Consider the following 14,788-nt stretch of genomic DNA (forward strand, 5'->3'; position numbering starts at 1 on the left):
AATGATTGTGTTTTGTACACAAAGGAGTTTGCTTCGTTAAAGTATTGTCCAACATGTGGTTTATCCCGTTTTAAAAAGAAATTTGACCGAGTCACTAGTAATGAAGGTAATGATGGTGCACCTGCTAAGGTGATGTGGTATTTGCCTATAATACCTAGGTTCAAACGTATGTTTTCTGTTAAAGAAGATGCAAAGAACCTTAAATGGCACTCTGACGAAAGAAAGTGCGATAATCTTCTTCGACACCCTGCTGATTCTCCACAATGGAAAAAGATTGATGACAAATTCCCTGAATTTGGTGCAGATCCAAGAAACTTAAGGCTTGCACTTGCAACTGATGGTATCAATCCTTATGGAAACTTAAGTAGCAAACACAGTTCGTGGCTAGTTATGTTGATGATTTACAATCTTTCTCCTTCGTTGTGCATGAAGAGAAAATATGTGATGTTGTCCATGATGATATCGGGTGCTAGACAACCTGGAAATGATATTGATGTTTACTTAGCACCTTTAATTGATGATTTGAAATTGTTGTGGGAAGAAGGCATCGACGTGTTTGATTCACATGTTCAGGAACAGTTACGTTTGCCTGCAATGTTGTTTTGCACTATAAATGATTTCCCAGCGTATAGAAACTTGAGCGGTTATAGTGTTAAAGGTCATTTTGCATGTCCCATATGTGAAGAAAACACTAGTTACCTTCAGTTGAAGCATGGTTAGAATACGGTATATACAAGACATCGGAAATTTCTTCCTCGTAATCATCCTTATCGTAGATTGAAAAAAGCATTTAATGGAAGTGCTGAGGATGAGATTGTGTGCAGACCCCGAAATGGTGAAGAGGTGTACAACGAAGTCAAAAACATTGACATTGTGTTTGGAAAACATCATAAAAGTACCTCTGCAAAGAACATTTGGAAGAAACGATCGATATTTTTTAAGCTTCCATATTGGTGTGAACTTGATGTTAGACATTGTATTGATGTGATGCACGTTAAAAAAAATGTTTGTGACAGTGTCATCGGAACTTTATTAAACATCAAAGGGAAGAGCAAAGACGGAATTAAAGCAAGACAAGATTTGGGTGACATGGGAATCCGATCTGAGTTACATCCACAGATAATAGGAAGACGCACCTATCTGCCCCAAGCCTGTCACACACTTTCCAAAAAAGAAAAACAAAGTTTTTGTAACTTTTTAAGAAGTGTGAAGGTTCCACAAGGTTATTCTTCAAATATCAGTAACCTTGTGTCTATGCAAGACTTAAAGCTAGTTGGTTTAAAGTCTCACGATTGTCATGTATTGATGCAACAATTGTTACCTGTTGTTATTCGAGGCATATTACCTCCTTCTGTTAGGGGTATTCTGACACGTCTGAGTTTTTTCTTTAATGCCATTTGCAAGAAAGTTGTTGATCCTCGAGGTTTAGATGAATTGGAAAATGAGGGAATAAGACTACTATGTTAATTGGAGATGTATTTTCCACCTTCCTTTTTTGACATCATGGTTCATTTGATTGTTCATCTAGTCAGAGAAATTCGAATATGTGGGGCGGTCTTCTTAAGGTGGATGTACCCAGTTGAAAGATACATGAAGATCTTAAAGGGATATGTCAAGAATCAGTATAGACCAGAAGCTTCAATCATAGAGTGATACGTTGCAGAAGAAACCATTGAATTTTGTTCAAGTTATATGCCATCTTGTGAACCCGTCGGTCTTCCCAAGAGCAAAAATGAAGGAAAATGTGCAGGTAAGGTTGTTCGAGGTGTGAGAATTCAAAGTGTTAGCATAAAAGAAATTGACCAAGCTCATTTGTACGTCTTAAACAACACTGTTGATGTGATTCCTTACATTTTTTACCACGTTAATGAAATAAAGGCAGCAAACCTAAAAATGAGTGAAAAATGGCATCTTAATGAACATGTGAAAACCTTCTTGCAATGGTTTAAGAAAAAGATGTATGCGACTCCACATGTTTCTAAAACTTTATTGAGGTTATCTCGTGGACCGAACACAGATTTCATTACATATGGTGGGTACTATATAAACAATATTTCTTTTCAGACAAAGGTAGAAGATGACAAAAGCAGAGTTCAAAATAGTGGCGTCACACTACAAGCTGAGGCTATGCACTTTGCTAGTTCTAAAGACAAAAATCCAATCACAACATCCATCAGTTATTTTGGAATAATACAAGAAATATGGAAGTTGATTACGTCACTTTTAGAGTCCCAGTTTTCAAGTGTAAATGGGTTGATATAAATTCTAGTGTTGATGGACGAACGCCCGAGGAGAGGCTGACGACGCGACGCGGACTCCTTCGAAGCTTCCTCCAGAGATGAACGCAGCGGAAAATGATAGAAAACTCGAAGAAAAACAAGAAACGGAGGGTTAAATTCGATAGAAACCCTAGAAATGGAAGGAAACCCAATTTTAACAGATTAATCGGTTCAAAATGAAGATTGAACGGTGGAAAATGGATTGAATCGGGAAACAAGGTTTTTAATCGGTGAAAATCGAAAGAACGGTGAAGATGAAGTGCAAGTATGGGAGGAGATGTATATTCATGAAGAGAAATGAAAACTTACGAATGACGAGACGTAGATCTGTGATGGTGATGCACTCAAGAAGAAAACCCTAGCTGATGAGGTTTATTCAAAGTGGAAAATGAGAGAAATGTGATGATGTTCTTACGGGAGAGGAATGAAAGTAAAGCGTGAAATATGTCACGAGTGGCTGAATGAAGAGGTGGAGGGAAGGAATGTTGAAGCGTGCACGGTACTAGATGATGTGCACCAGAGAAATGAGGATGCGTGGCCAAGAATTTTTAACGCCACTATGCTGAAGCGGATGGTGTGGGATGAGAGAGAAGCACGGTGGAAATGGAAAATGAAGGTGAGAGAGGTGCTTGGAAGGTGGCTAGAGGGAGTCTTTGGACTCTCTAGCCTGACTTTCAAGAGAGAATTGTTTCTATTTCAGAAAACTTAATTCTCATTAATCTCAAAAGTGCTAATACAAGAGAGGAGTTGGGTATTTATAGTAACCCATGCTCCTTAAGAGCTAAGCTAGGAAAGGTAAAAATACAAAAGGAAGACTAAGTCAAGTAGGATTCCATCATGCCCTCCCTCTTAAGAAAAGATTTGTCCTCAAATTTGGCAATCGCCTTATGAAGAAGCTCCACACAATCTGTGGGAGCATGGCCATCTTGGAGTGGCCTTATTCTTTTAGATCTAGTTTTCTTCCTCCTGGATCAAACACGAATCTGCAATACACATCAAATATATCTTCGGTTAATATTAATCCAAGAAAGAATTTTTCTTTATAAACAAGAGAACAAGAACTTCTAATACTTTGATTTGTAATCTTTGAAAATTTTAGAAGAAAATTTAATTTTATCTTGAGTTAATTGTTTTCTTAAAGATAACAATAACTCAAGATTTGAATTGTCATATTTTGAAAATGTTTTCATGACAATTGGTTTGAAAGAGAAGTCAAAAATTGAAAAGTAATCAATTATTGAAAAAGAAGTAAAGATTTGGAAACCTTCCCTTTTAAGTCCCACAGTCTTTGAAAGAATAGGAGTTGTCATCAGTAACAATTTCTCCTTTTCTTTCTTCTCTCTTTCTTGCCTTTCTCTCTTTTCTTCTTTTCTCTCTTCTTCTCTTCTTAATTCCTCTCTTCTTCTCTTCTTAATTCCTCTCTTCTTCTCTCTTCTCTTTTCTCTATTTGTTCTCTCTCTCTCTCTCTTCTCTTCTTCTTTCCTTTCTTCCTTTTCTTTTCTCTCAATCTCTCTTTCTCTTTTCTTATCCTTGATCTCCTTTAGTCTTGCCCCAAATTCTAATTCTCTACGAAGAAACCCATGATCCTTTAAACTCTCAAGAAATAGTTTTCCATCATCAATGCAATCCCTAATTAATTCTAGGTTTCTTTTAATGCTTGAAGGCACAAACTTTCTTCTCATGCAAGCTTTTAAATCATGCCAATCACGTATGGAAGACTTCCTACCTTTCCTAACATGATATTGTCTTTCATCCCACCACTCACTTGCATTTTCTTCTAACTTAGAGAGATATATGCTAAGGACATAATATTCACTCTCTTCATAAAACCAAGGATTTATTTTATCAATTTCTTTCTCCCAAGCTAGGTATGTTAATGCACCTATGTCTTTTGCAAATGATGAAAGATTCCTAGCTTGTTTAAACATTTCATCAACTTTATCTAACCTAGAAGACCTATATGAACCATAAGAAGACATCTTTGTTTTTAAAAGTTTTCTTAATCTAAAGGGTTCAAAACTTTCACTTAGACAAGTCCCAAGTAAGAGAGGTGAGCTAAAGAGCTGCTTAAGTACCAAGTCTTGCCTTGCCAGAAATGTCTTAGGCTACTAACTAATTACCCCTTAAACTAAAATCACCTTTAGAAACAAAGTACACAACTCAAACAATCAAGCACAAATAAAAGACTAGACTCTCGGACTCTAATGTGAAAAGGCTTAGAGTTTAATCCCTTTTAGCCTAATCAACCCTAAACGTAAAACTCAAAACAAATCAATATAAACAAAACACTAAGAATCCAGCGGACTCTAATGACCCCTACGAGAAACACAATTCAAATCACACATTCATATATCTACCTATGCTAAATTTAAAGCAAGTAAAGTTGCCAAGAGTTTGAAAGAGCACCAAGGACTCTTCCTAAACACTTAGACTTTATAAAAGGCCCTTTTACAAAACAAAAATTAAAGCTAACAGTAGGCTAACACAAGCCTATTACAAACAAATTGAAGAAAATAATTACAAAAGAAAAATTATACTAGGCTGCTACGGTCCTGTTCCTGGTCCACTTCATTTAGCTTTGTTGTTCCACTTTGTGCTTCGGCTATCAATTCTCTTGGTCTTTCCTGATCACTTTCCTACAAAGTAAATGCAGAGCTGCAATCAAAATTTTCTTAGCTAGAACAAATTGCACAATGAAAACACATAACAGTAAGAACTTCCCTTTTATTTTATGGCCTTCACGTGTGCACTTGTTGATCCTGGCAGCTAATAAAATTGCTTTTGCTCTCAAATGACAAACTGCAATAAAATATTCACACTCAATTCAGCAGAGCAACCATCAATGCTATCAATTTCCAGCTAAGACAGAAACAATTAAGTAATCCAGAGGCAACAAAATTAAACAACTCCCCTAATTAAATGGTTGGTCTATCTTACTGTAAACTCTATTGATATTCTGCTGCTGCTTAAAATTCTTGACTCCAAATGTTTATCAACTCTGCACACAACAACACACATATTCTACACTTTCTCCCTACACTGATTCAGTTCAATTCTGCACACAGAAATTTATACCAATTCCAGCAAAATACACAAAAACATGGATATTAAACCAGCTGCAAATGGGTATAATTCAAGGCTGAAACGAAACTGATTAAACAATAATTCCAAATTAATCAAACCTGATCAAACCAATGGACAAAGAGTGATATGATGTAATGCAGAAAATTCAGCTAACATTAAACAATGAATTTAAACAGAATGGAAATCTGCACAAATAAATCTCAGCTGTTTAAGCTCTCAAATCATTTCATTGAAATTCTGATATGCACACATAGGTCAATGTACTCAATTTTCATCAGATTCAAATATATGAAGTTCAAACCTTAGTCCAACTGATTAGACAACCACCACAAGCTAATCAAATCAATGGAGAAAGATTACATGATGCAATACAGAAATTGGCAGTTAAAACAATGTTGATGCACTTCCAGAAATGTTCATAAAACAATCAGCACATTATTTGAAAATCCTATGCATCTACCAAGTTCCCATAGGTCTTATCAAATCAGAATCAACATTCAACATGCCCAATTAAACCATGAAATCACAATTCATTTTCAAAACAGTGAATACATCATGAATTCAGCAAGCAATGTTTTAACTAAAATGAATGCAATGACAGTTTAAAGAAATCACAACTGCTCCAATCTAATTGATCCAATTTCTTTTCCTGCACAAAGAACAATCACAAAACAGTTAGATTAACAATGAATTCTCTATTTCAAAGTGCTAAGGAATTAGGCCAAATCAGCCTTACAAAACTCACAACACTCAGGCTTCTTTTTAAAAGCTTAAAGCACTCAAAATGGAAAGGTTTGGAAGGGAGATTCTCCCTTGGCAGTTCAAGACTTGAGAGTCTTTTAGACCACCACCACCTAAGATGCTACCAAGCACACAAACCTTCTTTCAAATTCCAGAAACCAAGGTGTAAAAGCTTCTCAATAAAGAATGGCTAGGCTAAGGTCAAAAATCAGAAATCAGAGCAGGACAGCCACAAATAAGGACAACACAGCAGAGAAACTGACTCAAGATCAGATTATGAAAGCAAACAAAAGCTCAATTACAGAACAGCAGATCAGAGTTTACACGTGCATTGAGACAAAACCAGAGTTATCAACCAAGACAAGCAAGAAACAAAGCTTTTGATCAAAGTAAGCACAACAAATAGAACCTATGGAATAGAACTAGAACAGATTTTAAAAACAATAAAAATGACTTAAGTTGAACCAGTTATGACTAAAGAAAGTTATATCTGATTTGATTTTGGCAGAAATAGTTTACTGAAACAGTGAACAATAATGTGAATTGCACCAATTCTCTTTGCTCTTTTTTTTTTCAATTTGATAGCCAAATCTGAGTTGGATAACACTTTAGAACTTGCTATTTTTAGTCACAATTCACAACAGATCACCTAATCAGTTTTGCAACTTAATCAGACTTTTTCCAAAGGAAAGTGAACATGGTTCAACTCAAAAAAAATCTAAAGGAAAAACAAGAGGTTAATCACTCTCAGCCACAATTATAGTTTCAATATCACTGGTTTAGGCTTCCTTGAGTGAACAAAAATTTATTCTCAATTGCAGAATTGATAGCAAAGTGAAAACAGTGAATGCACACTATGGATCACAAACTCAGAAGTTCAAACTAAATTCAATCACTATTGTAAACAGTTTTAATGCAATTCTGCAGATTCATATACCTCAATAGATGCCAACAAAACAAAGACAAAATTGGAAAAATTTGAATCAGAACTTGGCAAAGAATTTAAAACCAAGTATGAAAGACTCACAGACTCTTCAAAGCAAATTCCAATTTCGGTGTAATTGGTGAAAAACAGTGTTGATGTTAGTCAATTGCACCCGAGCTCACAATTGAAATTCATCACTCATTTGGTGTGCAATGACATTCACATTCCAAACACATTTCAGATCATGAATCGTACAATTAGCACATGATACATCAACCAATGCTGCCACTGAAATCTGTCATCGAACTCACTCAATTGAATGTCACGGCTCTTGATGATTGACAAGATTCAAACAACGCAGATATCAAATCAAATCATGCATTGGAAATTTGAAAGGTTAAACTCAGATTAAGAATAACAAAATAAAACAAAGCACAAGACTAAAACATGACAGAAATGGATTTAGAAATTAAAAGACTCAAACAAATTGGATTCACCGAATAAAATGATAAAAAAAAACATTGACTCAAGGCACAGACAAGCACAAAATCAGAAAATGAGTTCAACATCAAACCAGAAAACACCTGGAATTGATTCAATGAAGACACAAACCAGATCACAAGACAGTAATAGAAAATGATGAACAACTCAGAAATTAAAAGAAACAGCACAAATTGCTCAGAATCAAAAGCAAACAGAGACAAAATAAGATGAATGAACACCACGTAAATGAAGAAAACGCAACAGAGATGCGAAACAGAAACGCAAAACAGAAACTCAGAATCAAGACATAACTAGAAACAAAGACAGAGACGCGAATCAAACGCAAGAACAGAAAAAAATCGAACAACTCAAAAATGGAATGCTTGCAACCTGGTTGGGCTAGTTGGGACTTAGCTGTGGAGCTTCATTTTCCACGCATTATATCACAATGTAATGAGAACATGGACTAACACTAATATGTATATTTTTTTTCCTAAATACCTTAATTTGTGATATCAAAAAACCCTAACATGTATATTTTTTTTCCGGGCACGAAATGGTGTGTGGTTTGGTCGGTCTATGGAACCCTTTGGTGCATTTTTAGAATATCTTCATTCAGCTGGTGTTGTATTGTTTAGTGAAGATCGAGAGGGCTTTAAAGGTATGTTTCCTATGTGTTTTAGTCTTTACTGCTGATTATTCTTTTGCTTTAATAGGAGAGTTAAGTGTGTTTTTGTAATGGTTCATGTATGGTTGACTTCTATTATGTTCTTCTTTCATGAACTTGGTTGAAATTCATAACTTGACTTGCAAATGTGAGGTAGATGATCTGACCGAATGATTTAACTTGATATGTGTATTGTTGATATGAACTTTTAAGAATGTAGATGTTGATCTTCAATACGATGTATGCTATGAGTTTCCCTTTTTATCTGAATCAATGGTTTCAGTATGATAGTTATGTTTAAGAAATAGAATTGAAATAAATTGCTTCTTTATGCTTTATTTCCTTCACTGAAGCTAGTAGTTCACTTGTACACGTTGAGGAAACATTTATTATGTTTTGTTTAATGAGTAAATAGGTATTGTATTTAGTTTAATGGTTTTGATGTGATTACCATTGATGAGGCTGTCGCGGCCCATTAAATTTGATTGCATAAACAAAACATGTGATTTCACACCATTTTGCTTCAACCGTAACCTTCCATCACATGTGCCAAGCTCCTACTGTTCCAGCTCTCTGTTCCAGCCATATCCACTGTCCAGCTGCTGGACTTCTTTCCCCACAGCAGCTCCTCTGAAGGTCTCTCCACTACAACTACACTACACTACTCTACAATTTTTTTAGTGAAAAACTACATTGCACTACATTGAAATCACACTAAGAGCTACTGGAACTCTACTCACGCTACCCTACACTCCATTTGTCTATGTTCAATCACCATTCTATTCTCACCAAAATTCACTTCTACTTTTCACAAACGTACAAGTCCTTCTCTTCTTCTTAAAACCGAGAGTTCTTTCTCAAATTTGACATTTTTTTGGGTTCTTTTCTTTTAAGTGATGGCATCCTACTTCTATATCTTGAACGTGCTACTCTACTTCTAAAATAAAGGCTAGAGGAGATTGTATAAATGTGCAGAAAACTAAATGAAGATGCAGTGGGATTTCAACAAAAGGAATAAACATCAACCAATTCATTCATCATGAAAAACATTTTACAGTTCTCTTGAAGTAAAAACATTCAAAAGTAAAGGAACAAACAAGTGGTGACTGGCTTCCTCTTGGCCGTATGCTTCTCCTTCCAATCTCCACACCAGTTTGCTTTTCTCCTTCCAGCTCCTTCAAGATGGTATTTTTCTACTTAGGATTATTTCTAAATTTTCTTCCGTCAAGCCTCTCACCCCTGCACCATTTCTTCGTTCATTCTCTAGCCATGTTGTATGCACTCTTACGTTTTTCTCTCATAAAAGAAGAAGATGAAAAGATGCAACACTCAGAACTGTTGAGAGCCCCCCCAAATTTCGAGAGGAGACTCCCCTTCTTCTGGCCGTGTGCTGTCTCCTTATTGTCCTCTTTTTCCTCTCCCAAGAAAAACATTCTCTCCTTCTCCCTAGAATCCATGGACCGAGAGATGTTCTTCAGCAAGCATGCAACCCCCCTTTCAATCAACAAGTGGCAGCTGGACTTCCAAATTCTTCTTAGACCAAACCAATGCTTCTTGTGTTTGCTGCTGGCCGTGTGATGTTGTGCTTCTCCAAATTCTGAATTTGCTCTCTCTTCCTAAAACGTTCCAACCAAGAGTAAGTGTGCCCCTTTTTTTATTCCTTTTGTTGACTTGCCAATGTTGCAAACCGTGTGGGATGTGGCCAGCTGGAAACTCCTTAATTTTGTTGAGCTTTGCCAAGTCATCCTTTCAACAAAAAACCGTGAGAAGCTCTTGTAATGGTGGCCCCCCTTTTTCTACTTTGTTGTCTTATGCGTGAGAAATGTTGCTGCCCATGAGGTGCAAATGTGTTATGCCGTGTGGTGTTGTCTTTCTAAGCCACTTTGATTTCTTCTTCAACAAATGGTGGTGGCCCTTACTTCTTTTATGTTGTCTCCCACTTAAAAGAAAGAAGACTCCTCATTTGTGTGATGGTAGCCGTGAGTTAGCTTGGTGTTTTTCCTCATTTCCACTTGCTTCCAAAGACCATGCACCTACATGAGAACAATGGCAGCAACTTTCTTCAAAAAAAAAAACCGTGAGCTCCCTTGAGTCCATGTGGTCTTCTTTCAACAAATTAATTTTCCAATGGACCTTAGCTTATTACAAATTCAAGAAAAATATTTATCAACACACAGAATAAATAAATAGAGTGCAGGTTCTTCTAACACAGTGTGTGAATGTTTTTCCAAATGTCCCACACTGGCCACCTGCTAGCAGGGTTTAGCTCTGCAACTCCTTTGTCTGCCTCATCAATAAACATCCTTGTCCTCTTTATCTGTCCCTTCATGAATTTACTAGGTTTATCTATAACTTTACCCAGGAAAATGTCATCATCTAAAAGCCTAGCTTTTGCCAATTCATCTTGTCCCTCCTCCTAGTTTACTTCCCCTTTGTTGACAATGGCATAGTACCTTATCTGCTACTCTTCTTTCTCTTAATTATGAATAATCTTCTGCGGATCAAGCTTTGTTTGTCAAATCTGCTTCTACTTCTTTTACTGCATTATTTGTTTAGGTGGATGATATTGTTTTAATTAGCAATGATATGGCAGAAATTATTCATCTTAAGCACATCTTAGATACCAAATTTAAAATCAAAGACCTAGGATCTTTAAGATACATTCTTGGTCTTGAAATTGCAAGGTCCAAATCTGGAATTCACATGAATTAGAGAAAATATATTCTTGAACTTCTCGATATTGGTTTGATTGGTTCTAAACCTACTAACACTCCTTCTGATCCTTCTATTAAACATATGGCAAATCATGGACAACTTTTATCTAATGTTGCTGGTTACTGGCAGTTAGTTGGCAAACTTTTGCATCGCACCATCATCAAGCAAGATATTGATTATGTGTACAACAACTCAGTCAATTTCTATGCAAACCTCTTGATACTTATTACAATGCTGCTCAAAGAATCTTTCATTACCTCAATGGATCCCCTGCTCATGGCTTGTTCTTCTTTGTTTCATCAAACCTTAGACTCTCGGCCTTTGCCAATTCAGATGAGCTTGCTGTTTGGATACCAGAAAGTCTATCATTGGCTTTTGAGTTTTTGTTGACTATTCATTGATCTCTTGGAAATCAAAGAAGCAGACTACTGTTTCCTTTATGTAAGATACCTTTTTCTCAATTTGAATACAATGAGAATTCTTGCAAAATGTGAGAACTAAGAAAACTGTTGTGTCTGCAACCTCTATATAATATAACAACTCAACAACTATTTTCTACTTTCTTTAAGATCAATAGTAGAACAACAACTATATCAAAAATCTTTCTTTTCTTTTCTTTTCTTTTCTTGCTTCATCCACAGCTTTTCAAAATAAACATAAACACCAGATGAATTATATTTACTATGAACTGCAATGAGTTGTTACAGTGGTAATGATAATTAAAATCTAAATATTATCTATGTGTAGGTATATCTAAATCCCCAGTTGTCAACGTCACCCTTCCACTTTGTCTCTCTATCTCCCACCCTTCATTTTGCTTCCCTTGTCAATGGATGGTTATGGTCTTCCTTGCTCCCATGCCACCCCAACTATCTCTTCTTACATTGGATCTTCACCCCCTTATGTCCCCCTCCTCCTCTTCTTTCTCATTTCCACTCTCTCATGACCAACCATCACTTCAAACACTCCATTCTCTCAGTTTTTCTCATGCCATCACCATCTTCATCTTCCTCTGCATATTCCCTTTAAAATTCTTACATGGTATCGAACTTCATGGTCTCTATCATAGTCCCCTTATTCCTCTTCTCCTTGTTTGTTGTTCATGTTTCCTCTTGTAGTCAGATTGATAAACTCTCCCTCTTGGCTTTCTCTGGGAACATATCCACCTGTCCACCTTTTCCTTCTCTGAATTGGTCTGATTCTCTTGACTGCTGTGCTTGGGAAGGCATTACTTGTGATGGGGATCTTAGAGTCACACATCTTTTGCTACCTTCTAGAGGTCTCACTGGCTTCATCTCCCCCTTTCTCACAAACCTCTCTTCTCTCTCTTACCTTAATCTCTCCCATAACAGATTATCTGGTGGTCTCCAGCACCAGCTTTTTTCATTGCTCAGTCACTTGGTGGTTCTTGATTTGAGCTACAATCATCTGTGTGGTGAATTGCCACCTTTTGTCGGTGATAACAGTGGCAAAAAGTAGCAGTGGTGCTGCTATCCAGGAGCTGGATTTGTCCAGCAACTTTTTCAACGTAATCGCCTTAAAGTGAAATATTAAAATATTAGGCTTGTTTTGATATTAGTTAACATGTCTGGTCCTGACTTAAGCTAACATGATGGATAATAATTGTGTGAAAGGTGCCTTTGGGTTCACAAATTATCAACAATAAATTATTATTATTGTCAATATGTTTATGGAAATTACAAGTAGAAAGAACAACGTCAACAAATTTATTAGTGTGTGTCAGGGGTTTGCATGAAGAAGAAGCAATGATATCATAGTATTTAGAAAACATGACTTTGATGTTGCATTGCTTCCAAATAAATATGAAAATGTTGATGTCAAAATTTCACTATGTTTTAAAATTACTCTTTTTTAATTAGTAAGACTTTTCTTAAAAGAAATACATATTATTTTGATAAATTTTCACCAAAATTTTATCTTAAATAATATGAAGAAATAAAAAAATAATATAAAGATAAAAGTTGATTTAAATATTAGTATCAGATATCTCTTTAAAAGGTATATAATGTTAAGACAATCTATCGTGAGAAAAATTACATATTTATTATTAATATATGATAACATCTCTTTTGTTAAGTATTAAGAAGATATCACTTTATCAAAGGTATCTGGTATACTTTTATTTATTCTTTTAATTGAAAGTGTAATTCCAATACAGTAGTTTATTTTTATTTACACTAGTTTTGAAAAAGTAGAAAACCCATTTGATGCTAACACTAGTTTTGACTAGTTTGCTCTCAAATTTGGTATCACCACTGATTTAACATTTCTCTTATTCCAGTACTGTTTCCAGCATTTTATTATCTTTCTTTAGTTGACTGCCCCTCTATTACTTTATTATAAATTGATATGTGATGTTCTTTCTTTTGTAGTTGTACTCGGTACCAGCAATCCAGTATAGAACAAGTCATTTTGACAATCAACCAAAGCTCCTAGTAAGACCTAAACCTTCAAATAATGATCCTTTTGCAAATGTATGCTTATGCAACTGTATGTAACATATTAGGAGGGTTATTTAGTTCTTTAAATGTTGATTTTTTAATTAAAATTATTTAGCTAAGCAATTAAACACATCAAGCACTATCTACTGTAATTTGATATTTCTTTAACTATGCTAGGTTGTAGTGAAAGTTTTAGCTCAACTTGTAGGTTGGCCAATATCCTTCTATCTTGAAAGCTTAAAACAATATTGTACATAGTGATTAATATAAAACAATAACATTGTACATAGTGATTTACATGTACAAAACAAGTATTAAGATAGAGACATGTTGAAAAACATTCTAAGATATTGTGTAGAGAAGAGGACCTAAATTAATTTAGGTTATTGTTTAGGAAGCCATTTGATAGGGCACGTGTCCTACTATGGAGACGTGTATTAACCATTGGCTAATTGTTTTGTAATCGATTTATGTACAGAACATGGATGATGCTCAACCAAATCGTTCATGGATGTACGATAGGTGTCATAGAGGAAGAGGTGCTTTGAAAGAGTCTTTTGTATTGGGTGTTGAAGAGTTTATAAGTAAAGCTTGTGAACAAGAACGTTATCGTAGAGACGGGGGTCTTCGATGTCCATGTTTAAAGTGCGATTGTACAAAGATTCTGCACGAAAGAGTTGTAAAGGTTCACCTTTACAAGAACGGTTTCAAGCCTAATTATTTCATTTGGGAGGATCATGGGGAAAGAATGCTAGAAGATGATGTACAGAATCATGAAAGTTGGATGGCTGTAGAGACGGAACGTGGTCAAATTAACCAATTTCAAACAATGGAAGACATGGTGCATGATGCTCTTAGGCAAAATGAGTCGTGTCAAGCATCTACTTCTAATAACATTGAAGAGGCTCCGAATGAAGAAACACAAAGGTTTTTTAATTCTTTGTTGGATGCAAACCAACCGTTGTATGAAGGAGCATCAGATTCGAAATTATCAATGTGTGTCAGACTATTAGCTTGCAAGTCAAATTGGAATATTCCTAACCAATGCATAGATTTTATTGCAAAAATGGTTATGGATGCAACACCCATCAAATCAGGTTTGCCTAAAACATACTACGATGCAAACAAGTGTGTATCAAAGTTGGGATTACAATCGTAGAGGATTGATTGTTGCGTGGATGGTTGCATGCTCTTCTATGATAATGAATATGGTAAGAATGATGGCGCGTTGCTTGAATACACTTTTTTCTTGTAGTGAAAACCCTACGTCCCAGTCTTTCCTACTTCTCTTCTTTCTAATATCTTCCTCCCTTTCGGTCACAACCCCTTCCTCTATCACAACCACCATTGAATTTATATTTATTTTCTTTTTTTTTGCATTCACAAAACCCTTAATTATTTTTCAAAGTCTTAATTAGTTATGACTTATCTG

The 14,788-nt window shown here is 35.6% G+C and overlaps 1 protein-coding gene across 1 annotated transcript; it reads left to right on the top strand.

The window, feature by feature from the left end:
- The first annotated feature begins 13,292 nt into the window (after positions 1–13,292).
- Positions 13,293–14,515, top strand: LOC128197480 (uncharacterized). Its single transcript, XM_052879531.1, has 2 exons — positions 13,293–13,350; positions 13,835–14,515. The coding sequence occupies exon 2, from the start codon at positions 13,838–13,840 to the stop codon at positions 14,513–14,515; it is 678 nt and encodes a 225-aa protein (XP_052735491.1). The 5' UTR covers positions 13,293–13,350; positions 13,835–13,837.
- The last annotated feature ends 273 nt before the right edge of the window (positions 14,516–14,788 follow it).

The sequence above is a fragment of the Vigna angularis genome, chromosome 6 (assembly GCF_016808095.1).
Source record: "Vigna angularis cultivar LongXiaoDou No.4 chromosome 6, ASM1680809v1, whole genome shotgun sequence".
Taxonomy (NCBI): Eukaryota; Viridiplantae; Streptophyta; class Magnoliopsida; order Fabales; family Fabaceae; genus Vigna; species Vigna angularis.

What these genes read in the sequence shown, in the direction of transcription:
- LOC128197480 (XM_052879531.1), top strand. Translation starts at nt 13,838, where the DNA reads ATGGATGATGCTCAACCAAATCGTTCATGGATGTACGATAGGTGTCAT.